General features: G+C 38.1%; 2 protein-coding genes across 7 annotated transcripts in view; one reads left to right on the top strand and one right to left on the bottom strand.

The window, feature by feature from the left end:
• LOC109079097 (signal peptide, CUB and EGF-like domain-containing protein 3) overlaps nt 1-9,129 on the top strand; it is a 98,321-nt gene extending 89,192 nt beyond the window's left edge. For all 6 annotated transcript variants that reach the window (XM_042751377.1, XM_042751374.1, XM_042751378.1 and 3 more), the window contains 10 exons: nt 1,488-1,604; nt 2,179-2,337; nt 2,437-2,640; nt 3,459-3,620; nt 3,735-3,902; nt 4,623-4,784; nt 5,018-5,215; nt 6,861-7,013; nt 7,222-7,301; nt 7,898-9,129. In XM_042751377.1, the coding sequence (XP_042607311.1) occupies nt 1,488-1,604; nt 2,179-2,337; nt 2,437-2,640; nt 3,459-3,620; nt 3,735-3,902; nt 4,623-4,784; nt 5,018-5,215; nt 6,861-7,013; nt 7,222-7,301; nt 7,898-8,050 (1,556 nt within the window). In that variant the 3' untranslated portion in view covers nt 8,051-9,129. The remainder of the gene's footprint in view (nt 1-1,487; nt 1,605-2,178; nt 2,338-2,436; nt 2,641-3,458; nt 3,621-3,734; nt 3,903-4,622; nt 4,785-5,017; nt 5,216-6,860; nt 7,014-7,221; nt 7,302-7,897) is intronic.
• A 6,001-nt stretch (nt 9,130-15,130) lies between these two features.
• On the bottom strand, nt 15,131-24,211 carry si:ch73-217n20.1 (C4b-binding protein; the record flags this gene model as incomplete). Its single annotated transcript, XM_019094270.2, has 11 exons — nt 24,056-24,211; nt 23,141-23,347; nt 22,953-23,049; nt 22,648-22,721; nt 22,129-22,314; nt 20,772-20,960; nt 19,656-19,844; nt 19,381-19,566; nt 15,966-16,062; nt 15,444-15,517; nt 15,131-15,282 (listed from the first exon to the last, which is right to left on the bottom strand). Coding segments are annotated over exons 1-11 (1,503 nt in total), but the record flags the coding sequence as incomplete, so codon positions are not given.
• Between the last annotated feature and the right edge of the window lie 3,374 nt (nt 24,212-27,585).

The following is a 27,585-nucleotide window of genomic DNA, read 5'->3' as shown; positions in this document are numbered from 1 at the left end:
CATTTTATACAATTAGGTTAATAATTATGTTAATTACAATATAAAAAGATCTAAAGATACAAACGCGTGGAGTTATACCTTTTGTACTGCAAATAATAATTTGACTTTCATTTGATACTGACCTATGACATCCTGTGACATGACATTCATCTGAATTTTCTTATTTCTTTAAAGTGCATTATCCAAACTCTTCAAAACTTTTTACATATAGAGAACAAGTCATTCATTGGAAACATGCTTAGTTTCATAATATTTAAAATGCTCAGGGTAGTGACAGAAAATTAATGTGTTAAACAGTTCAGCTCACAAATTTTTAGAAAGCTTTTTTCTTGGCAAAAATATTTCACAAATGCTTATAGATCAATAAAATCATTAAAAAATGCTTACAAATAATTAAAGGTTTGGTAAAACTTTACAATAATGTCTCAATTGTTAACATAAAAAGTAAATGCATTAACTGATAAGAACTATCAATGAACAATATATTTTTACAGCATTTATTAATGGTTGTTGGTGTTAGTTAATCAAGATGTTCATGCTAATTCACATTGCATTAATTAATGTTAACAGACATAATAGATAAAATTAATGTTTTAGTTTTTAACTTAATATTAACTACCATTAATAAATGCTATATAATTATTGTTCATGTTAATTTATATACAGTAATTAATGGTAATAACTGAAACCTCATTGTAAAGTATTACCAAAGTTTTATATATTGTTGTGTGTGTGTGTGTGTGTGTGTGTGTGTGTTTCACAGTTTTGATGTAGCTTTCAGTGCTGTATTCCTTAAAACCAGCCTGCCAGAGAGTTACTGTAAATGCATGTACCAACTGTGCACCATTCTCCAGATGCCACCAGGGTGACGTTTGCGCTGATGGCTTGGGCCCGGCATCGATGCTTGCAGCTACATTTTAATTTGGACTCCTGTGGTTAACGATAAACATTTTCTTAATGCTAAGCCCTTCAATTTCACTAATCATTTGTTGAAAAAGACTTAATTTTCTAAGTCATTTAGGTCCTATTTTGTACCCTATTTGTTGAAAGTGCCAGCAAACAGAACCTGGAAAGCGATGAGACATTTCTTTTGAACAGCTGCAGTTGATGATTCCGAGAAACATAATGACAGATATATTGCAGCTGTCCAATTACATGATCACTTGATGCGCTTGGCAAATTAGAAACTTATTTACCATGCCTGATGTTTGTTTTGATGTCAAACTTGTTTCACATTAGGATGCCTGTCACGGCACACTATAATCTCAAATTGCTGTTCCTCATAAGTGTTCAGAGTGAGCATAAATCTAACACGAATCTGCTTTAAATGTTCACAAACAGCCCAGCTGTTTTTGTTTTTTCAATCAAGCGCGTTGCATGTAGCGAGCCAGCAGCTGTGAATTAATGTAGTTAGCTAGTAGTTGTCAGCAAGGACTTTATATGAATCATGTTGAGCTGCATGTCAAGGCCTCCTTGTTTGGTTGTAGAGACTCAGGCTCCTCCAGTGAAGCAGACGGCGTCCTTCCGGATCAAGAACGCCAAATGCCACCTGCACCCGAAGCATAAGGGGAGGGCAGAGGACAACGGCAGACAGATCGGGCCAGGTCAGAGGTCATAGGGGCCAGGAAATGAAGGGTACCATGTCATTTCGATGGTCCCTGTTGTGGAATAAGGTCATAGGACTGTTTGTTGAGGGAGCTGCATTCTCGTTTTGCTACATAGACAGCAATAATTGGGATAAGGGATAGTTTACCCAAAAATGAAAATTCTTTTATCATTTACGTTTGTTAAGGTGACAGCATTGTTTGTTATAAGGGATAGTTTACCCAAAAATGAAAATTCTTTTATCATTTACTCACACTCACATCCAAACCCATAAGACTTTGGTTAACATTCAAAATATTCCTAACATTTTTAATGAAACCTTTGAGGCTTCGAAGCAGTTCTAATATTCAGTCTTTCTAGTGCTGCAACTAACGATTATTTTGATAAAGATTAGTTGGCCGATTATATTTTTCGATTAATCGGATAAAAAGCCTTTCTTTTTTTGATAATATTATTTGGTTTATTTTATTATTAGTTTTATTTTTTTTATTGACTTTATTTTTTTTTTGACATGATGCACTTTTAAAAGTTGTGCCAACTTACTCTTTGTGTGAATAATGACTTGATTTCCAGGTGGCCAACCATGCAACAACTGCCTGGTCACGTTCGTTAACCTGAAGTGTGATTCGTCTAAGAAGGCCAAAGGTCGTCGGGCACGTAACCCATCAAGCAAAGAGGTGACGCGCATCACTCTGGAGCTGGAGGCTGAGGTCAAGCCAGGAGACGCCACTGGTGAGTCTGACATCCTCCACCTAAAATAAACCCTCTACCTACCTACAGAAAATGTAGGATGAGCGTGAAGATCATGACATTGATCTTGTTCTCCTGTAGGGAACTGTAACATGATGTGTCAAAGGCAGCGCATGGAGCAGCAGATAAAGTCGTACATTAAAGCCCTGAAAAAATCCATTAACCAGGAGCGTTTCCTCATCCGTGTGGCTGGATTGGAGTACGAGGTGGCACAGAAGGTCCCACAAGCTGGACTGAGGCAGGAGAACTGTGGACCGGGCCGAGAAAAAGACAGCGGCCGCTGTGGTAAGAACGGAAGAGTGAGTGGGGTTTGTTTTATATTAAACCCCTTCTCCACTGCAACATGATGCAAGAGAGCTATCTTTAAACAAAGTGCCAATGAACGAGAGCATCTACTAGAGATGGTCTGGGACTTGCACTGTCACAAAACAGTTGACTTGTAGGCTATTTAGTTGAGACTCTAAATTAGCGACTCATGAATAAAAGTCTTTAGGTCTACAAGGAGGAAACTTTTTTGAGATTATGATGATGCTGATACTGTTCACCCCTTTTTTCTGTGAAAATGTGTTGTTGTTTGCTTTTTATATTCCATGGCATTTTTTCCCAAGAAATACCTAGAAATTATACATTTTATATAAAGAAAATATGTGAAATATGAAATAAATTGTCCTGCAATAGGGGTCATAAAACTAACCTGCAGCATACAGAAAAATGTTGCTGGAAGAGATTTGCCTTGGAGTCTGATCGCCTAAGCTTGTCTGTTTTTTTATGCAGAATTGATGCAAAATGTGTAAAATGAACAGAAGTTATGCCATTGTTGTTCTCTGACAATGATATTTATCTGAGATTGCTTGCAAACATTTATAGAAAAGGAATTGGAAAGTACTGACAACAAATGCAATGGAAACTAAACCAATTAAAGCGAAGTTCACAATTTTCCAAGTCTTGGGTTACGAATTATAGCATTTTACATTGATCGCTAAAACCACAAGGTCTTTAGAGTCAAATTTCAAAGTTGCATCTGTCAAAAAAAAAGAAAAAAAAGAAAGAGCTCAGAATTTCAGCCTCCTCACTGCTGCCCCCTGCTGGCTGCTCTCTCTTAGTCAGATGTTTGCCTGGGTCATACTACCACGGTGAGCAGGAACGCTGCGTCCAGTGCCCACCTGGAACATTCCAGGAACGTGAAGGTCAGCTGGCCTGTGACCTTTGTCCTGGAGGAGACCGCCATGGCCCAACAGGGGCCCGCAACATCACATCATGTGCAGGTAACTAGTCTTAATCAGTGTGCCTTGTAATAGATGTAAATGTTTGCTGCACTAGGGATTTTTCTCCTAAGAGTACATTTTTAACCATTCTTGGTCATTTTTGTCTGTTTATAGGTCAATGTCCGCCTGGTTATTTCTCCAGCGATGGGTTCAAGCCCTGTCAGCTGTGCCCCGTGGGAACGTACCAGCCCGACCCAGGACGAACACTCTGTTTCCCCTGTGGAGGTGGGCTTGGTACCAAAAGAGAGGGCGCCAGCTCCTTTAATGACTGTGAGGTCAAAGGTCAGACATTTTGAGACTCTACAGTGCAGTGCATTTACATAAATCTAGACAGTGGGGACAAAATAATGTTTGGAGCAAAACATGTGCACAGTTTGTATGTTGTTTACACCAGTGTTATTTTGCCATCATTGAGATACTATTATAGGTTTTAGCAATATTTCAAATTAGTTTGAATTTTTGGTTAACATTTCAGTAATTTCGTTGTTTAGTCATTTTATTTGTTTAATATTTCTACATATTTTACTTTTTATTTAAATTTGAGTTATTTTACTATATCACATATATCATAGAATATGTTAAATTAAAATGAGAAATATTATGGGAGGAGGGTAATGAAAATTTGAATGAATCCTGCAAGGTTATTTACTAAGGGTTGTGGTAGTCAGTGCCATTATTTAACGATCAAATAAAGCATGTCTTAACCCATTCTGTGCCTATGTTTAGTAGATTACTCGCACCTAATTACCATCAACTCTGCTTGTTTGCCACCCTAAGCTAATTTTTGCAGAATTTTGTAGATTGTGTTTATAATTATCCAGCTGCATCTGTATTCTTTAATTTGCACGTTGATCAACTTCAGTTCTTTCCACTTCTATCGCACTTTAATAGAATTGCTATCTCACACTAATTTGTCCTGTTTAGTAAATCTGGGCCTCAGACTCTCGTGGTCCATGCTTCATGCTAAATCAGCCCATGTGATATTGGTGTTTGTGTGTGTAGTGTTGTGTTCTCCAGGTCACTATTATAACACCTCAGTTCATCGTTGCATCCGCTGTCCTCACGGAACCTACCAGGCTGAGTTCAGACAGAACTACTGTATTTCCTGTCCTGGAAACACCACCACAGACTTCGACGGGGCCATCAGTGTGTCTCAATGCAAGAGTGAGTCCTTTCATTCTTAAGCACAACTTCTAATCAGTCAATTAATCAGGCTAATTTGAAATCTGGAAATAAAAGCAATATCAGATCAGCAAATTGCATTTTGAGTGAGCTGATGTGTTTTATAAAGGAAAAAACATGTATTTTAGCATTAAAGGAATAAAAAGTTATCCAGGTCTAGAAATGTTCCTTTTTACCATAATGTTATCTTGTTTGTTTGTTTGTGGTGTGTTCAGATCGGGAATGTGGGGGTGAAATAGGCGAGTTCATCGGGTACATCGAGTCCCCCAACTATCCAGGAAACTACCCGGCCAATGTAGAGTGCATCTGGACGATCAACCCTCCACACAAACGCAAGATCCTGATCGTGGTTCCGGAGATCTTCCTCCCATCTGAGGATGAGTGTGGAGATGTCCTAGTAATGAGGAAGAACGGTAAGTTTTTGTTCTCTGCTAGTCTTCAGTGTCACAAGATCCTTCAGAAATCATTCTAATATGCTGATTTATTATCAATGTTGGATTCTGTGATGAATACCAAGTTTAAAAAACATTTAAAGAATGAAATCTTTTGTAATATACATTACCTTTCAAATGTTTGGGGTCAGTAATTTTTTTTTCTTTTCTTTTAAAAGAAATGTATATTTTCAGCAAGGATGTTAAATTAATAAAAAGTGATGGTAAAGACTTGTATTTCTGCTCCCGGTAGTGACGCTCTCACAGTGTTTGCGTACTGTATCACAGAGGAAGTTGAATAAATGCAGTATTTGTCAAATACATAGACGTTTCAAAAATGTTTTCATGAGCAACACAAACACTTTTTATATACTGCTTTATATACAGCACCATCAGTTCATGAATAAAGTAAAACATAAGCGTATACTACTTAAATACCAATAAAGTGTGGGTATATGCTTTTATCAGTGCTTTTTGATAAACGTCACTTAATATATATAAAAAAAAAAGCTTTTACTGTTATAAAAACACAGATTTGTGAGCATTATTGGAATTACATTGTTAGAATAAACGTGCAGCACAACATGCTTTTCATCACAGAATCTAACCAATGAGAATAAAGTGTGTCGTCATCAAGGCTCTCGCAGCTGCAGCGCCTGACCTCGGCGGCTGGTCTTGTTTTGCTCTCCTGGTACTTTGATAACAGATGTGATGGCAAGGCTGCTGCAGCGCCAATCAAAGTTGTCACTTTGTTGTAACGTGTGATGTCGGGGGTTGTTCTTGTTCAATCAAAGTCAGACAAATTTCAAAGCCTAATGATTTCTGAAGAATCATGTGACACTGAAGACTGGAGTAAAGAATGATGACAATTCTGCTTTGCATCACAGGAATAAATTTAAATATTAAAACCGTTATTTTAAATTGTAGTATTATGTAAGATTACTGTTTTTTTTTGTTTTTTCTTCCTTTCTGTATTTTGATCAAATACATATAAACATCTTTTAACATACACTGAAAACCCAAAGGACAGCAGTCTAGGTTTGATATTAGTGTAATATTAGGGTGATGAAACGTGCCATTTTCCCAGGACACGTCCTGACCAGGATTTCTATATTGACTAAAATATCCAGGGTTTTGGCTTTGGTTTCCTATTTTTATACTTATAAAGGAGATGTGATGGCAAGGCTGCTGCAGCGCCAATCAAAGTCAGACGATTTTTCTTGGTGTGTTGTATTGTTTGAATTATGGTGGTTTGTCAAAGCGATGCAAATATGTGTTCATATTAGTGTACACTTGAAGCAGCACTGAGCACACCGGTCGGTGTATGACATTAAAGTACCGCGAGAGCGATTCAAAAGCACAAGAAGCCGTCTGCTCTCTAGAGCTCTCACGGGACTTTGTCATACAACAGTTGGTCTATGCATTGCAAACAAAGCCAAAACCTGGATATTTTAGGCAATATAGAAATCCTGGCCAGGATGTGTCCTGGGAAAATGGCACGTTTGGTCACCCTATGTAATATAATATTGACTTACAGGGTGTCTGCAGTCTCTTCATGTTAGTGGTGATATTTTGCTTCTCAAAATAGGTTAGCTTTGATTTGAATGCTGACATTTTCTTTTCTTAGGGTCAGCGGCCTCTATCACCACTTATGAAACATGTCAGACGTATGAGAGACCGATTGCATTTACAGCCCGATCTCGCCGCCTCTGGATCAACTTCAAATCCAACGATGTAAACAGCGCTCGCGGATTCCAGATTCCATACGTCACTTACGATGGTACAGTCTCGAGATCAGCCCTAGTCTATACACATTTAATTTGTGTATATATATATATATATATATATATATATATATATATATATAATATATATATATATATATATAAATAATGCTACACATTCTCAGGAGAAAGATTTGTGATGGGTTTCAATTCATTCTTGACATTTTTTGTCCCTAAAGTGTGTTTTGATTTTCTTGTATTTAGAAGACTATGAGCAACTGGTTGAAGACATTGTTAGAGATGGAAGACTTTACGCCTCTGAAAACCATCAAGAAATACTTAAGGTCAGTTTTGCATTGACTGCACTGCAAAATTGACTGCATATTTTTTTTTCCAATACAAATATTTAAACATTCTTATCTTTAAGTAAAATGACTTAAGATGTGAGTCTTGTTTTCTGAATCAAAAAGCAAGTTTTTGTTTAAAACAAGAAATAATATCTGCCAATGGGTAAGAAAAATAAAGTTTCCCCCTTGAAACAAGTTTACTTTTCTGTCCCCACTTGCAAATGTATTTCTCGTTTTAAGCTCACTGAATTTCAATACTTTTGTTTTTAGAAAATAACAAATTAAAGTATCTTCAATTAAGAGTGTTTAGATATTTTTTACTGGAAAACAAGAAAAAAAAAGATTTGCAGTGTAATGAAGTCTAACTTGGGAATGAATGTGTTAAGATATTTTTTATGTGTTTTCTAAGACACAAGTCTCATTTATTACATCTCTTTATGGAAAACCCGTAATTTGCTCCAAGTGTGACTTTTGCTTAAACTGTATTTCAAGTAATATAAAGATTATTTAATCTGCTTGTTTCTATGCCCATACATGATGACACAGTTTATTCCTGGTCTTATTCCATTTAACTCCTTTTTGTTTCTCGGCAGGATAAAAAACTGATTAAAACTCTGTTCGACGTGCTGGCTCACCCAAACAATTACTACAAGTACTCAACTCGGGACTCCACAGAGATGCTCCCGCGTTCCTTCATACGCCTCATCCACAGCAAAGTCTCCGCCTTCCTGCGTCCGTACAAATAGTCAAAAGCGCCATCCGCCTCCACACACCTCCTGTCACCTGGCCTCGAGTCAATAGGATCCTACACACACATTTAAAGGAAATACACACACACTTACATTTTCAACGGCACACACACAACCACACTATGCAGATGTTTCACTTTACCTTTTTCTTTTCTTTTTCTTGTCAGTCATCTCTGAGGGGAAAAAAGCTTCTGTGTAGTCTACATGTAACGCAGTCATATCGAGCCAAACCGAAGCGTTTCTTTTCTCTACGTGTCAGTCAACGTTCTGTGTGTCGATGTTTTTTGTTTGGTGGTTTGCACGCTCAGTCCTGAGGCGTCCCGTAGAGGAAGATGATGGTTTGGGTGGTTCCCACCCCACCCCCCTTAAGAGCGACATGTGAGTTTAAACACACCTGATTGTGTTGTACAGACTAAAGAAAGTTGTAGCATGTTAAAGAGAAGAAAACCTATTTATCGAACTGGAGCTAGCTGTGATCGTGCTTTAAAAATAGGCTTTTTTCCCAAGTTCCAGCTCTCGTAAACTCGTAGTTCTCAGAATAAATGTACAATCTTTTGTATATCTGTACTTTTAGTGTGCTCTTGGTAAGATCTAATTCATATCAAGCATTTCACAATGTTAAAGCATTATATTTGAGCTCCTAGAGCATACATATAATCTCTAAAGGTCATGCTGTTAAAACAGTAATGTTTTATTAAGGTCTAGCTGTTCGGATTGTATTATTGTCAACTGCATATTCGTAAATTTCCTAATATTCAAGTTAATTTAACATAAGAGGCATAAGAGATATGTGGGTTATTGGAAAGGCTTGTGTGATGAAAAGGTCAGTTGGTATTGTAACAACTGTTAACACTCAGTTCTGTGAAGGTTTTTTGCAGGACATGCAATTGCTGCTTCTTCAGAAACGTCACTTTAAGCCTTCGGTTTTAACAAATGCGATTCAATAAATTTCCTACAGAGAAGAGCAGTCGAGAGGCCCAACTCTTTCACAGGTTGGAAGTAATGTTTTCATAATGCAGACACGAATCACTGATAAACGTAAACCACAGGTTGGATGGACTTGAGTAAAATAAAAATAAAATACGGCTCTGCTCCACATTTCAGGATGAAAGGACAGTGTTTTGAGATTTTGCACATTACGTAAGGACCCAAAGAGAAACAGCTTACGGGTTACAGGTGTTGGGTTTCACCGGATCGTTGTGAGAAGTGCCTGAAGTGCAAAAATTGTCGGGATAAACCTGTGGATGTGGACATTCATGAGTGTTTCTTGTATTAATTATGAACCCGTTAGTATTCCTCACAAATGTGTTTTTAGGTAAAGGCCTTCACATAAAGTAAGAAAAGAACGAGGAGGTCAAACCATACCCAGTTTTGATATGTAAACAGAAAAGGACTGGTCAAAATGGTAGTTTACTGTTCTCTTTTTTTGTATATTGTAAATATGAAATAAACGTAGAATAATTGGAGCCTGAGAGATAAGTCCAAACACAAGTTGTTCTCCCGACCTTGTATTTACCGTTGTGCTATCCTCATGTTCAAGGCTGATGCAAAAGAGGGTCTATTCGAACTTTAAACATTATCACCAGATACATACTCTATGCAAGTATGCAAACGCTTGGCCAGTGTGTTGCAAGCACATGGTCCCAGTTGTACATAAACATGCACTCTTGCATTCATGCTGTCTTTGGGCCTTAAAGTGTTAGTTCGCCCAAAAATTTAAATTAGTCCATTATTCACTCACCCTCAAGCCATCCTAGGCATATATGGCTTCCTTTTTTCAGATGAATCCAATCGGATTTATATTAAAAATTGTCTTTGATCTTCCAAGCTTTATAATGGCAGTCAGTGCGTGTTGCATGCATCAGTCCAAAAGAAGTGAAATAAAGTGCATCCAGCTGTAATAAAAAAAAGTGTCTCACATGGCTCCGGGGAGTGATCAAAGGCCTCCTATAGTGAATCGATGCGTTTTTGTAAGAAAGATATCCCTATTCAAAATATAATAATCACTTTAATCTAGCTTGCGCCAACAGTTGTACACAGAAGCAGTTCCGGGAGCTGTTTATTTACAAGAGCAAAGGAAGCAAAGTTTCCTTACTTTAGTAAAGGAAAACCAGTCTCCTATGAGCTTATATCAAAATCCTCCGAAATCCTTGTTTTGTACTTCTAATTAGTGACCGTTGTTTTGTTTTGATCACTCCCCTGCGCTTCCGCATTCGTCACTTTTGAGTGGTGCATGCGCAAAGCCATTGTCCTACGTCATCCACCCGGTGCTGCTTCCGTGTACTGTGAGCACAAACTAGATTAAAGCGATTATTGCATTTTAAATATGGATATGTTTCTTTAAAACTGCATTGATTCGCTATAGGAGGCCTTTGTTCACCTCCTGGAGTCATGTGAGAGACTTTTTTTTTATTATGGATGGATGCGCTTTATTTTACTTCTTTTGGACTGATGCACAGCAACACCCACTGACTGCCATTAAAAAGCTTGGAAGATCAAAGATTAATATAAATCCAATTGGATTCATCTGAAAGAAGAAAGTCATATTCACCTAGGATGCTTTGAGAGTGAGTAATTCATGGGCAAATTTTATTTTTTTGGATGAACTAACACTTTAAGGGGGGCGATAGTTACTTTTTGAAATAATAAAAAAAAAAACAGAAAGCTTGCTTTATATACATCAACTTTGATTTGCTCAATGAGATTCTCTCAGTAGTTATCCTAAAAGACAAATCTCACTGTAGTTTACGCTAATGCAGTGCTCAGAATGCAACATAGAACTTGCACATTTCAGAAAACAGTTTATTATTAATTAATTAAAACAATTAATTAAAACAAGCTAAAAATGTTTGCATTTACATACTTGTGTAGAATGTTTTGGGACTATTTCTGTGCTGAAAAAAAAAGAAAAGAAAAAAAAAGACAGTTTTGTGGTATTGACTTCGCTGGCTCCACATGGGGTCAAATGCATTTAACTGTAACCTTTGCGTTTAATCCAAACTTCTTTTTTTAATTAAAGTTAATCCATCTACAGACACACATGGTTGTTCCACCCAAGTTTTTTGTAATGGACCGAAAATATTAACCCTGAAGCCTATATCATAAAATCCAGAACTAAAGAGAATGGAATGTGTGTGATATTTGCAAAGGTTATCTTATGAAGCAGTTATTGACTTTTTAGGTATTTTGTACATTTGTCAGCCATTACATGGGTCACTAATATAATTGTTTAAATGTATAAATATGGTAGTATAGAAAGAAAAAGAAAAAGGAAGAAAAAAATAAAAGCTTGGATTAACCCAAGAAGAAGTGAAATGTCAATATTGCCCCACTCACAGAAACGAAAACTCACCGTCTATTACTAAACATGTCATGTGTTGCAGCACTGCAAGTTGGATATTTCAGTAAAAAAAAAAAAGGATGGGTCATATGTGAAATAGCCACGAAATGAAAAGTTTGTGGCAAAGTAGTCAATGTTTTGTTGAATGTTCACTAAAAGAAATGCAGAGTATTAGCTACTCTAACTAGTCAGTGTCATTGGCGGTCTGTGACTGCTGCTTTATTTTTATAATTTCCCTTTTGTCTTTGCTCTGCCAGACCCATTTTAAACAATGTTAAATTTTTTGATAAATAATCCATGTTGCCGTTTTATTATTATTATTATTATTTTATTATTATTTTTTTTCATTTGTCTTTTCCCCATTTTTCTTTTTCAAAGTGTCTTTTTGTTGGAGAAAAAAAATACTTTGCCACAATGTTTCATGGAATGGGAAATGGTATTTGCACTTGAAATTTGTTTATGCTCATGTAAAAATGTCTGGATTTTGTATTGTCTTTTTAAATGAAAGAAATTGGTGTTCTTAAAGTTGTCTATTTTGATTTCTTTATATGTATACAGAAAAGAAGTCACCAGAACACAGAAGCAAAAAAATATAAGATTTAAATAAAGGTAAACAACAACAACAACAATAATAGTAGTAAATAATAAAAGTCTCCACAATGCAGTAGAGTACATAAATATTGTCACCTATACAGTAGCTAAACTTATTCCTTCATTATTTCAGAATATTTTATTTTTGCGTTAATCTTTTTATCCAGATTTATACACCTGGGGAAAAAAAAAAAGTATTTGTTTTTATTTATCATACTAATATTAAATATGACTATAACATATATTTATTATGATTTATAATTTTACATTTTACAAGGTTGTTGTTATAGGCACAGCAGTGTACTCGCCTGCAATCTCATCAGCAGTGATTAGCTAAACAGAATAGCATAGCCTCGAGGATAATTGTAAAAATAATTCATAAAGTAGTCACCAAAGTAAAATATTAAGGACATAAATTAATACACATTTTTTACTAAGCAAATTCATTAAGAATAGATCACCCGAAAATAACATCACATTTCGGTCATAAACTATGGCCGACTTTCTTCCGTGGATTGTTTACAATCACTTCGCATGCCATTAAAAGTAATATCAAATCAAGAACTCAATTCCATGAGATTAAGCATTAAAACCGTTCTATCATACCTCAAAATAAGTTTTTGTAGAAAATGCCTCAGACGACCTCTGCTGTTCCCGCTTTTTCTCATAGATATGTACAGGTGCTGGTCATATAATTAGAATATCATCAAAAAGTTGATTTCACTAATTCCATTCAAAAAGTGAAACTTGTATATTATATTCGTTCATTACACACAGACTGATATGTTTCAAATGTTTATTTCTTTTAATTTTGATGATTATAACTGACAAGTAAGGAAAATCCCAAATTCAGTATCTCAGAAAATTAGAATATTACTTAAGACCAATACAAAGGAAGGATTTTTAGAAATCTTGGCCAACTGAAAAGTATGAACATGAAAAGTATGAGCATGTACAGCACTCAATACTTAGTTGGGGCTCCTTCTGCACTCTTGGTTCTGGCATATCGCATCTTCCTCTTCACAATACCCCATACATTTTCTATGGGGTTAAGGTCAGGCGAGTTTGCTGGCCAATTAAGAACAGGGATGGTCCTTAAACCAGGTACTGGTAGCTTTGGCACTGTGTGCAGGTGCCAAGTCCTGTTGAAAAATGAAATCTGCATCTCCATAAAGTTGGTCAGCAGCAGGAAGCATGAAGTGCTCTAAAACTTCCTTGTATACGGCTGCGTTGACCTTGGACCTCAGAAAACACAGTGGACCAACACCAGCTGATGACATAGCACCCCAAACCATCACTGACTGTGGAAACTTTACACTGGACCTCAAGCAACGTGGATTGTGTGCCTCTCCTCTCTTCCTCCAGACTCTGAGATCCTGATTTCCAAAGGAAATGTAAAATTTACTTTCATCAGAGAACATAACTTTGGACCACTCGGCAGCAGTCCAGTCCTTTTTGTCTTTAGCCCAGGCGAGACGCTTCTGATGCTGTCTGTTGTTCAAGAGTGGCTTGACACAAGGAATGCAACAGCTGAAACCCATGTCTCGCATACGTCTGTGCGTAGTGGTTCTTGAAGCACTGACTCCAGCTGCAGTCCACTCTTTGTGAATCTCCCCCACATTTTTGAATGGGTTTTGTTTCACAATCTTCTCCAGGGTGCGGTTATCCATATTGCTTGTACACTTTTTTTCTATCACATCTTTTCCTTCCCTTCGCATCTCTGTTAATGTGCTTGGACACAGAGCCCTGTTAACAGCCAGCCTCTTTTGCAATGACCTTTTGTGTCTTGCCCTCCTTGTGCAAGGTATCAATGGTCGTCTTTTGGACAACTGTCAAGTCAGCAGTCTTCCCCATGATGAGTTTTGATGAGATTTTGAGTTAATTAGCTGATTAGAGAGTGGCACCAGGTGTCTTCAATATTGAACCTTTTCACAATATTCTAATTTTCTGAGATACTGAATTTGGGATTTTCCTTAGTTGTCAGTTATAAACATCAAAATTAAAAGAAATAAACATTTGAAATATATCAGTCTGTGTGTAACGAATTAATATAATATACAAGTTTCACTTTTTGAAAGGAATTAGTGAAATCAACTTTTTGATGATATTCTAATTATATGACCAGCACCTGTATACATATCGACATATATCTTCTTCCACTCAGAACTGAACTGCGTGTGTGTGAAGAGTCGATGTGCCCCACCCCCAAACAGTTCTTGTTTTTCCATTTCTAACCCTAAACATATGCATATTTTAATGGAATTTAAATACTGAAACATTCAAACGCTAACCACTTTAAATTTTTATTATAAGAGTTTAGGGTAAAGCACACAATTTATCACAGAAGAAATAGCCATACAGTATATATGATTTTTTTTTCTTTTCTTTTGGTAACATTAGGCTAGTTGCTTACTGCCAAGCTTTTCTGGTCTCATTCTCTCTCTCTTTTTTTTTTTTTTTTTTTTACAATTAATGTTCTTTGTCTTTTTCATATATATATATATATATATATATACACACACACACACATTACAGCATTACAGATATTATTATAGCTTGTTTTAGAGTAACAGAAAATATTAATATAAAATACTAATTGTAAAAAATAAAATAAAAATCAAGAGTGCTACTTTTGCAACAATAAATAGTCAAAGTAAACACTAAATAGTGTTCTGCTCATTTTAATAAAATACAGTGAACAGAAATAAGCTTAATTATGACTTTGAGACAGCCAGCTGTATTGTTTCTTTCAGTTGAATATATGTTTGTTGCATCGCTCCATGTGCAGATTTCTACACACATTTTGGAAGTTTCGGAATCCATTGCCCATCTGGACCACAGGTGACAAAACTCTCCCCTATAAGCCTTGAACCAGGATTGCAGGCGAATGTCACTGTGTTCCCGAATTTATAGACCGCCCTAAAGCCCCTCATTCTTGATCCTCCTGGCACATGTGGGTTAGGACACATAATGTCTAAAAAGCACAAAAAATTGTGTCAATTCATTTATGCATTCATGTCTGACAATTAATTAAAGAGAAGTTTTTTTATGCATTCATGTCTGACAATTAATTAAAGAGAACATACTAAATGTAAATTTTGTATATGCGTGACCTTTTTGCAAACACAGGTCTTTGCACACAGCCAGGTGCCGGTCTTGGTGCAGTAAATCTCTCTCTCACCGATCAAAGCTCCAGTACGGCAGTGATAGGACATCACGTGACCGAAGGGAACATGGTCATATATGGGGTCAAGTATCTCAGTACCCTTGACCTCTGGAGGTGGAGGACAGTGCACAGCTGAAAAACACACATATATCATCCATCTATGAGACAGATGTAAGCTGCAGTGTCTGTGTACAGCAGCAAGCTAAATCCATAGGCATTTGGTTTGCAATATTTGAAATCAAGCTATACAACATCAACAAAAACATGAAAGAAATCTCAGAAAACAGTCATACGTTCACAAACAGGGCTCCTTCCGTCCCAGCCTCCGTCCCTGCAGATCTGCACTTTTGAGCCAATCAGCTCATACCTAATGAGAGCCATTAAAAAAAAAAAATGGATTGATGTCTAATAACATAACACCAGCATCTCGGCTTTTGGCATTTTAAAAAATAGGAGTTTCACAGTGATGCCATAGAAGAACCATTTTGGTTCCCCAAACCAAACAACTCCAGTCCATCGATTAATATCTTGTGAAGTGAAAAGGTGCATGTTTGTAAGAAACAAATCCATCAAGACACAGCTTTTGACTTCTCAAGACATTAACTGATGGACTGGAGTGGTGTGGATTATTGTGATGTTTTTATCAGCTGTTTGGACTCTCATTCTGACGGCACCCATTCACTGCAGAGGATCCATTGGTGAGCAAGTGATGCAATGCTACATTTCTCCAAATCTGATGAAGAAACAAACTCATCTACAACTAAAAACAGAACTGAGAATGCACTTATAGTATTATAACGGCGGCTGTATCTCACCCTTCTTCACAGACGGCTGTAGCCGAATCTCCAAACAAAATGCCTGTGTACTCAAAATGGCCATTGGAAATCTCTCCAGCAGATCCACATTTCTTCCCTTTTGATATAAACAAATTGTTAGATTCTTCCAACACATCAAAAAAGCCATGACCAGCATAAATCCAACAAGTGTTATTTTATCAAAGATTACTGAATAAAAAACGACTGCTTCACATCATCATCTTGTAATGTTAATAACCTTGAAAAGCAGACATTCTCTCTTATCTTTAACTCTAGAAGACAAACATCCCTTAAAAGATTAAACAAATGATTTTCTTCCTCAGTACTTGTCTTGGTTTCCAGTACAAATATCTACACTGTGTTCCAAGTGATTATGCACATGCCATTTTTGTTTGTTTTTCCAAATCAGTCAATATGATTAAGGATTCATTTTATCCTCAGCTATTATTTTACAATGAGAATGTTATTACCTGTGAAAGAACTGATAATGTCAACAGTCATTCAGTGGGTTTACTGGGTTATAATTATAATATAATATAATTAATAATATAATAATATAACTCCAAACAGAAATCTTTCTTATGTGCTGCATGGACAGATCATTTTTTCTGAGAAAAAAAAAAAAAAAAACCTTTCACCAACCATCCAGAACTCCATCCATCTGGAGCATCAAGTGTAAAAATAGATTAAGTTTGAACATTGATAAAGTTTCTCTTTGTGGGTTTTGGTTAGGGGTGGTCAAACTGCAGCTCAATCCTCTGAAGTATCAGCATCGAGAGGTTCTTGGGACTCCAGAGACGCCAGCAGCTTCAAATACCTGTTTGCTGTTCAACAGTGGCTTTTTTTATAGCTGCCCTTTTGAATCACTCAAAAATCTTTTGACAGTTCGATGATCTTTTTTCAGTTATCTTAAAACATGAGAAATAAAAAAAACTAAAACCTGAGTATTTATTTTAATGAGATCCTACTGATATGTTACTTGCATAATAATTTGGAACACGGTGTAAACATTCTTAAATCAAGATACATTTACTTGAGAAGCAAAATAACTTTATATTAAGTATTTTTTTCTGAAAAAATCATTAAAATACTTGACAAATTTCTAATTAAATTACATTTATCATTCTGACCACATTTGCAGAATATAATTTTTTCTTGTTCTAAGCAAAAAGTCACTTAAATTTGATTTTTTTTTTTTTTTTTAGAAAACAAGACCTAATATCTTAATTATAAGTAAATATATCTTGATTCCAGAATTCTTTTGTACTGAAAAACAAGATAAAAATACTGAGAAAGAAATCGTTTTTTTTTGCAGTGCAAGCATTGCAAGAGCAAGAAAAATAACATAAAACTAGGTAATATAATAAAAATGAATAAATGATGAAATTATATGTGACCCTAGACCACAAAAGCAGTCAAATACACTGTATGGGTCAAAATTATCAATTTTTCTTTTATGCCAAAAATCATTAGAATATTAAGTAAAGATCATGTTCCATCAAGATATTTTGTAAATTTCCAACCGTGAATATCAAAACAAAATTTTTTGATTAGTAATATGCGTTGCTAAGAACATCATTTGGACAAGTTTAGAGGTGATTTTCTCAACATTTTGATTTGTTTGCACACTCAGATTCCAGATTTTCAAATAGTGGTATCTCAGCCAAATATTTATTCAGCTTTCAGATGATGTACACTGCTCAAAAAAATTAAAGGAACACTTTGAAAACACATCAGATCTCAATGGGGAAAAATATCATGCAGGATATCTATACTGATATGGACTGGGTAATTTGTTAGGAATGAAAAGATGCCACATTGTTTAATGGAAATGAAAATTATCAACCTACAGAGGGCTGAATTCAAAGACACTCAAAATTAAAGTGAAAAAGGATGCAGCAGGCTAGTCCATTAAGCTGAAATTTCATTGCAGCAACTCAAAATGGTACTCAGTTGTTTGTATGGCCCCCACGTGCTTGTATGCATGCCTGACAATGTCAGGGCACACTCCTAATGAGACGAAGGATGGTGTCCTGGGGTATTCCCTCCCAGATCTGGACATGGGCATCACTGAGCTGCTGGACAGTCTGAAGTGCAACCTGGCGACGTCAGATGGACCGAAAAATAATGTCCCAGAGGTGTTCTATTGGATTTAGTTCAGGCGAGCGTGGGGGACATTCAATGGTATCAATTACTTCATCCTCCTGGAACTGACTGCATACTCTCGCCACATGAGTCTGGGCATTGTCGTGCACCAGGAGGAACCCAGACCCCACTGCACCAGCGTACGGTCTGACAACGGGTCCAAGGATTCCATCCCGATACCTAATGGCAGTAAGTGTGCCATTGTCTAGCCTGTAGAGGTCTCTGTGTTCCTCTATGGATATGCCTTCCCAGACCATCACTGACCCACCACCAAACCGGTCATGCTGAACAATGTTACAGGCAGCATAACATTCTCCACTGCTTTTCCAGACCCTTTTACATCTGTCACACGTGCTCAGGGTGAACCTGCTCTCATCTGTGAAAAGCACAGAGCGCCAGAGGCGGACCTGCAATTCTGGTGTTCAATTGCTGCCCTCAAGCTACACACCAAGGAGAAGATCAGGCCCTCAGGTCATGAAGTCTGCTGATGTTTTCTAGAGGCATTCACACCTTCTATCCTGTTCCTCCTTGCACACCAAGGAGCAGATACAGGTCCTGCTGATGGGTTTAAGGAGTCTACTGCCCACCAGCTCTTCTGTAACTGCCTGTCTCCTGGAATCTCCTACATGCTCTTGAGACTGTGATGGGAGACACAGCAAACCTTCTGGCAATGACACATATTGATGCGCCATCCTGGAGGAGTTGGACTGCCTGTGCAACCTTTGTAGGGTCCAGGTATCGCCTCATGCTACCAGTAGTGACACTGATCCTAGCCAAATGCAAAACTAGTGAAAAACAATCAGAAAAGATGAGTAGGGAGAAAAATATCAGTGGCCTCCACCTGTAAAACCATTCCTGTTTTGGGGGTTTTCTATGGTTGCCCATCTAGTGCACCTGTTGTTAATTTTATTAACACTAAAGCAGCTGAAATGTATTAACAACCCCCTCTGCTACGTAACTGATCAGATCAATATCCCAGAAGTTTAATTTACTTGATGCTATACTCTGATTAAAAAGTGTTCCTTTAATTTTTATGAGCAGTGTATAAATCTCAATTTCGAAAAATTGATCATTATGACTGGTTTTGTGGTCCAGGGTCACATATGTGATAAATTAATATATTATTCAATGCATTACATAATTTAATGATTACTAAATAAAATAAAAGGAAACACCACAAATGTATGGTTGCTCTCTCTGCAACTAATAATCCTTAGATTCTTCAATTTAGAAAGTGGGAGCAAATGAAGTTAAAAGTCCACTGGCGTACTTTCACATTGGAGCTGCAGCTTTGTCCACTGGCCGTTCTGGCAGCGTATAATGGTACTTCCTCTGACCCGCCCGTATCCTATACTGCATTTGTAGCGAATGTAAGCACCAGACCGATACTCTTTCAGCCTGGAGGACCCATCTCTGGGGAAAGCATGAGGGTATAATGGAGCTGGACCACATTTATCTGTGAGAGAGCCAAGCTGTATTCAGTATGAAAAAAAACCATATTTATTTCTAAGACTATATATACATACACAGAGACTTTTAATGTACCTGTAATCCTTTTCATGCGACACTCAGGAAAGGCCTGCCATTGGCCGTCTGGTCCACACATGACCTGTGCTGGGCCAATCAGATCAAAGCCCTCACTACAGGTGATGTCTACAGAGTCTTTGGGTTTGTACACCTTAGATCCAGGTTGTATCCTCCCGTTTGCCACAGCAGGTGCTGAACAGGTGATCACTGATAATGAACAGGAGTAGAAGATATTCTTATAGCTTTTATTTGTAGTTTATTTGTCTTAATGTGACATTCAAGGTTTTAAAGTTCCAATTTGAAGGGTTCATGAATTTGTATAGGAACATGTTCTTCTTCATCAGGATGAAATGTTGAAGGTGTTCATGTTACCAGACTAGCATTATTCATTCACAATATTGAAGATTATCAGCTTTCATGTGATACGATGATTCAGAAAACATCATCTGTACTTACAATGAAACTTTGGCTCCTTTTGGGTGCCATTTTGAGAGATTGAAGTAAAGTGCATTTAAAAAGATCCGTTTTAAGAAGGTATGCATGATATTATCGGACCGATATTGGAATCGGCCAATAATGGCTTTAAATGTACATATCGGCATCAGCCCGATATGAAAAATGATGCCGATATGCAGGGCCATCCTTAGGGGGGTGCAACCGGTGCGGTCACACTGGGCCCCGTGCTTGAGGGGGACCCGCGGCAAACGTACATCCCCAACCAGCCCAAACCCCCCCCACCCAGAACGCGATCGCGAATGGACCGAGGGGGGCCCCGCTCCCTACCTCGCACCAGGCCCCGCGTCAGCTAAGGACAGCCCTGCCGATATGTCTTGCCGATAAGAGGAATACATTAACTCGTTGGTGCTCAGGGTGTGCTAGCAATTAGATCACGTCAGCATTGTGGCTCATTCTTGAAGAAAAGTTTTGCCTGAATGGTGATTGGATTCACTGTTTTGGATTGCTGCATTTAAACTGAAAATGCATGTACATAATGACGTGTTTGGTGTATGATAGAGTAAACAGTAATAGCACGTGCAGCGGCAGCCTCCCCCGAGTCCTAATGCCCGCTCAGGAAGGAGTTTTAATTCCGTTTTAATAACTGACAACTAAGGAAAATCCCAAATTTTAATGTACCTGTAATCCTTTTCAGGCGACACTCAGGCAAGGCCTGCCATTGGCCGTCTGGTCCACACATAACCTGTGCTGGGCCAATCAGATCAAAGCCCTCACTACAGGTGATGTCTACAGAGTCTTTGGGTTTGTACACCCTAGATCCAGGTTGTATCCTCCCATTTGCCACAGCAGGTGCTGAACAGGTGATCACTGATAATGAACAGGAGTAGAAGATATTCTTATAGCTTTTATTTGTAGTGAAAAACACAATTAGCATTCATATGCATGCATGCAGGCATTCTTATCTTAAGCATGTGTCTTTATGTGACATTTAAGATTTTAAAGTTCCAATTTGGAAGGTTCATGAATTTGATTGGGAACATGTTTCCATTTCATCAGGATTAAATTTTGAAGGTGTTAATGTTATCAGGTTAAAATGACTTGGAAAATTCACAACTTTGTAGATGATCAACTTTTGTGTGTTACAGATCCGATGAATCCTTCATTGCAGGTGACAGATATGGACTCTCTCAGCATGTAATTAGAATTCTGCTCTATCACTGTCCTGTTTTTTCCCAAATTAGGAGGGCAACATGTCTTGAGAATAGCAACTCTTGACAGCAAAAACGGAACTATTGAGGTCATCAGCAAAGGTGGGGGGGGGGGGTTCGTGACTGTCCCATAGACTGCCAAATAAATAACACTGTCAGTGTTATGAAGTGGCGACAATACTTTTTGTACTTAATCCAACAATTCTTCTCCTCTGTGTCACTCCACATCAGTGTAGTGCAATTTTGGAGAACATCCGCTGAACACAAGCAGCGTACACTCTTCTGTGTCAGCTGCGCCACACGGATGCGCTGTTTTCTTTCAAATCAAACCATAAATTCATGCAGAAAACGTATCCTTGTGGCGCGGCTGACACAGAGGAGCATACGCTGCCTGCGTTCAGCTCATATTCTCCTAAATGGCGCTATGGTGATGCGGAGAGACAGAGATTGTTGAATAAAGTCGTTATTTTTGTTTTCTTCACGTACAAAAAGTATTCTCATCGCTTCATAACGTACGGTTGAACCACTTATGACAGATGGACTATTCTGACGATGTCTTTTATACTTTTCTGGACCTTGACAGTGTATTTAACTTCGCAGTCTATGGGAAAGTTACAAGCCTCCCGGTTTTCATCCTAAATATCTTAAATTGATGAACAAAGCTTTTACGGGTGGGGGTAAGTGATTAATGACAAAATTTTCATTTTGGGGTGGATTAACCCTTTTACTCTTTGTATCTGTTGAAATGCATCATTGGAGGAAGAAGTGGAGTTGAAATCAGGTTCAGACTAAGCATTCAAACCAAGTGTGAAAACAGCATAAAATACCTTTTGAGCACACAGGTAAATCTTGCCATTGGCCGTCTCTTCCACATGTGACCTGTGGCAAGCCAATCAGATCAAATCCCTCACTGCAGATGATGTTAACAGTGTCTTGGGGTGCGTACTGTGTCCTTTCTCCAGGATTTATCAGTCTGTTTGCCACAGCAGGTGCAGAACAGATGATCTTTGACACTAAACCAGAAGGGGGGAAAAAAACAACCGATTGTGCCAAAATCATGACTTCTGGCGATCAGTTACAAGAATCCTACACAAGAGGGCAACATTTAGCTGCAGAGCCAGTTTGTTTTCTACAAATCTTGGAAAAGTACCTTTAGAGGGATTTACCGCCATACAATCCTCTTACATCTAATACACTGTAAGAGTCTGTTGAAACGGCTGCTGCATTACACTTTTTCACAGCATTTTGTATTCTGAGGAGCGTGACCGTTAGAAACTTTGGAGTGTTAAAATAAAACTAAGGTAAATCTTTGTGATGATTTTAACATGACAAAGGGTTAAACTCACCCTCACAGATGGGGTCCGTCCCATTCCAACCTTTTTCTGTGCACATACGGACTCCTTCTCCTCTCAAAATATATCTGCATGAGAAAACAATATTAATGAGCTAAAAAGACATTAACATCATGAAAGGGAAACATTATTGGCCTGCTTTAGTAAACCGTTAAGTAGAGGGAGATCTAGAACAATCTATGGATGCTGAACCAAGTCAAAAACATTTATTCTACCTTTTCTATTTATTATCAATGAACCATGTTTTCACCAATTTATGGACTGCAGACTTAAAAAACAAGAAAAAAAGATTCAAATACCCTTCATTACACACAGCAATGGCTTTATCACCCAATGATCGCCCTTCTTGATCGTATCGCCCGTTCTCTATGTCACCAAGCGCATTGCACTTCTTCTCTGAGAGAATAAATGAGAAAATATGAAAATGTGGAGTACAATGAATCAATAAAAGAGATATTTTCGAGACAGATAAACAGATGTATCTTACTTTGGCATTCCATGTTCAAGGTTTTCCATTTTTTTTGGTGAAAATGTTGTGTTGTTCTTCTTGCTAATGGTTCGTAACCCGGGGCACATATATACAACACTATTTCTCCATGATTGAACTCTACTCTTTGGAGATATTTTCTGAGCAGCTGCTTGTCAGGATATTTGGTTGGTTTGCCACATCGAGAGGGAACAAATCTTTGAGACACTGAAATAGACAGTTTCAACAACAAAAATAACGGTGAACAAGAATGCATTTATATTATTTTCTTAAACAGCTTTGTTCATTATTATGCATGTTGGCGGTCAAACTTAAAATAACATACACTTGCTATTAAATCACTTCAGGAATTATCAATATGATGGTCTGTGAAAAGGATAATAATCCATATGAAGTGTTTTGAATGTAAACTGTGCAGTCTCTATGACCTGTAACTTCAAGATATTATGCAATGTATGAAATCTATTTTAAACGTGTGGTTAAAGAAAAAAAAATCTCTAAGGTATGCACAAGAAACCAACTCAACCTACTAGGTTTATAGCTATGAACTTGATGTTTAACGTTATGCCTATATGAATCCACAGCATGCATTTTGTATCATCCAGTAGCACTGAATATTGTATAAATGGCTTAAAAATACACTTGAATTAAATGACCCAGCCTGTCAGTTTACTGGTGCCCATCAAACTAGACATCAGGCTGGTTAGAGTTATTTAAACACATAACCAGTAAAATGAATGGTCTTTGAATCAAACATTATATGTGTAAATATTTTCACTTAGGCTATAAAGTGGCTGGAATAGCGGAGCTGCGTCAGATGAAGACGCGACGCGCCACGTCAAGTGTTTGTTGATTATACTGTACGATCCAGTTTCGTCGCCTAGACATTTAATGCTAAATTTAAAAGTTACTCACCGGCAAAGTGCACAAACACAAGTATGAGTATGCTGCTCCAAACAAGCGCCATATTCACGGACAACTTAAGAACTGAAGGAGTCTGTCACCAAAACAAATACTTATAATAGAAGCCCACTGTCGATATGAGCTCCGCCTGCCTTCATTTCAGTATATATATAGACCTACACACACACACACACACACACACACACAATTAATTAGTTCAGAATGCATTATACGTTATATAGAGGGTTCATAGAAAATGTAAACATAGAAAACAGAAATGTTTGATTTTATTTCTTTTAAATACTTTGTTTTTTCTTTGATAGCAGTCACTACTGTAGTTCAGAGCTGGTAAAGGTTTTGTAACATATCATTAAAGCAAGCTCATACATGCTTCTTTAATGTCTGTAAGATTTTCCACAGTGAATTATCGCTCCTTCATACTCCAAGTCATACACTGTATCTTCATAGACGAGGTGTTACAATAATACTAGGACAAAATGAGAGCAACTTGATCAAAACTGTCAATATATGGGTTTAAAACAATAAAAGGAAGTTTTACTTGCAACAGCCTAAACATTTATGTTATCGTTTGTCATTGAGACACTTTGGATTCACAGATGTGATCTTGGCGCTACAGAAGATTTTTCATGGAGAGAAGTCCTAACAGAAGCACAAAATATTTCCAGTCTACACAAAACCTCTGATATGACTAGTATTATAACAATAATCTCTGCAATAAAGATAAGGCAAGCAGGCATCTGAGGTCAGGCCAGTAAGACGGGTCAAAACACTCACACTAAACCTTAAGAAAGACAAACGTTGTTCCATCTGTTGCGGGTGGAGTGCCATTTAAATACATGATGTCACAGTTTCTGTCTTTCATCCCTGACCGATCCTTTCCATCCTCATGTTTTGAGGAACATACTGTGGAGACGACATGTGCCACAACTTTCAAGTTCAACTTCAAGTTCAAGTGCATACAGTGGAACGAAATGTCCTGCATCACAGGACCATGGTGCTACATAAATACAGACATACAACAATGAAGTAAAACATTATAAACCTACACACAACTAACATACTGACAGATTGTGACTTTACATATACTATATATAAAAGTTTACCTGTACATAAACTAAAAAATACAAACTATACGAATGCTTCACATAATACTGTACATGTGCAAAGAGAAACATCGTAAGTCAAGCAGCTGGCTGGGAGCAGTGCACGATGATTTGTAGTGCATGAGCATGTAAACATACACATATTACTGAGTCTTTTGTGGGATTATGTACATACAGCAGTGTCTAGTGTGCATAGAGGAGATCGTTACTACAGGTGGTTTTTACAGGCCCACTCACCTGTGTGTAGCACACTTCGAATTGCACAAAAATAGAAAGTTTCAGACAGTTTTTCTGTGATGTGGTAAGGTTGGGGGGGTTTGGGGGGGTGGAGGAGGGGAGATGGTCCATGTTTCAGGAGGCAGGGGTTTGTGTGGGGTTTCAGAGGAGGGCGGGGTGATTTGAGTTCAGGCCTCTCACAGCCTGGGGGGGAAAAAGCTTTTGAGCAGTTTGGCGGAGTGGGCTCTGATGCTCCGGTAACATCCTCCTGATGGTAGGAGCTGGAAGAGACTGTGGGAGGGATGGGTGGGGTCCTTCAAGATACTGTTGGGTTTGCTGGAGCATCGTGTGAGGAAAATATCCAGGACGGAGGGGAGAGGGGCACCGATGACCTTTGCAGCTGTGTTCACTGTCCGCTGGAGGGTCTTGCGGTCCTACAGTTCCCATACCAGACAGTGATGCAGCTGGTCAGCACACTCTCTATGGTTCCTCTGTAGAATGTGGTGAAGATGGGTGGAGGGAGACTTGCTCTTTTCAGCCGGTGGAGAAAGTGTTGTGCCTTCTTGGAGAGTGACATGGTGTTGGTGGTCCAGGTGAGATGTGCACCCCCAGGAATTTATTGCTGCTGACCCTCTCCACAGTCGAGCTGTCGATGGTCGGGGGGGTGGTCAACGGAGTTTCTCCTGAAGTCCATCACAACCTCCTTTGCCTTCTCCACATTGAGGGACAGGATGTTAGTGCCACACCATTCAGCCAGCTGTGCCACTTCCTCTCTCTAGTGCATTTCATCGCTGTTGCTGATGAAACCTACATACCACCGCTGTGTCATCCGCCAAATTGATGATGTGGTTGGAGCTGAACTTGGCAGTGCAGTCGTGAGTCAGCAGTGTGAAGAGCAGCGGGCTGAGCACACAGCCTTGTGGGGCACCTGTGCTCAGTGTGGTAGTGCTCAAGTTGTTGTGGCCGTTAATAGTAGACATTTTGGCTCAAAACATGTATGCAATATTATATGTTATACACAGGATAAGTTTGCGAAGTTTTTCCCATTTTAAAGGGACATTTAAAGGGACTCTATCAGATACAGGTACCACGAGAAAACAACAAAAGGTGCTAATATACACTCACAATGCGATATAATACTACCAAAAAAATATACTCCTATATACCGAAATCCCAGATAGTCAGACAATGAAAATATAAATAAAAATAAATAAATATAAAAATGATTTGTGTTTGGGATGCTGCGAGCATGCTGTAGTGTACACCGTAAATCTGAAAATGTTTAGCTTAAATATAATATAAATAAACAGTGCTCATAAACGGCTGCTTAGGTAGTATTCTCAAGTGAAGCGAGTTGAGGCTTGGACCCGGAAACAGCGATTCTTGCGTCACCACTTAACAACTGAATCGGATCGCCTTCTGTGTGAACGCAAACACATCCCAGGATTGATTCCGGGATCTATCCCGGGTTGGGGACCTAGTACCATTGCCGGGTTCAGTCCCGGAACGAGCTCTGTGTGAACAAAAGCCAGAACCAATGCCGTAAAGGGTGTGTTGTAGTGATGACGCACATTATCATGTGACTCTTTTACCGGGTCTTTTGAAGGCAGATCAACGTTTGCGATGAAAAAATATGTGCAAACTGTAATGAAGCAGAGATCAGTAAGCTTCACTATCCGCACTGAAGCTGAGATCCTTTGCCAGCTTAAGTGAGTGTTAACATGCCTGGCGTTTTTAACTCGTACATTACACGTCACATCCTGATGTGACACATATTCCGGGTAATCACTGGCAGTGTGAAAGGGGCAAAATCTAGCGACCCGGGAACAATTGCCGGGACTCATTACCAGTGTATTTTCCAGAATCACAGTGTGGAAGGGGCTACGGACTGACTGAGGTCTTCCAGTTAGAAAGTCCAGGATCCTATTACAGAGGGAACTGTTTAGGCCCAGCAGGTTTAGTTTATTAATGAGCTGTTGTGGGATTATTGTGGGATAAACTTTAATGTGTTTGCAACCTTGTTTTGTCTAGAACATGATTAGATCAAATCTGCAGGAAATAGCAATAATAACTGGAATAATTTTCTCAAGAATTCAACATCCTCTAATCAAGAGTACAGCCAAAAACTAAATGACAATATTTATTTTCCACCCATTTATCTCTTCTTAAACAGTATTAACAACTATTAAAAATATTAATGGC

Source organism: Cyprinus carpio, chromosome B23 (genome assembly GCF_018340385.1).
Source record: "Cyprinus carpio isolate SPL01 chromosome B23, ASM1834038v1, whole genome shotgun sequence".
Classification (NCBI taxonomy): domain Eukaryota; kingdom Metazoa; phylum Chordata; class Actinopteri; order Cypriniformes; family Cyprinidae; genus Cyprinus; species Cyprinus carpio.
Note: the sequence above shows the minus strand (reverse complement) of the source record. Positions and strands in the feature narration are given on the sequence as shown.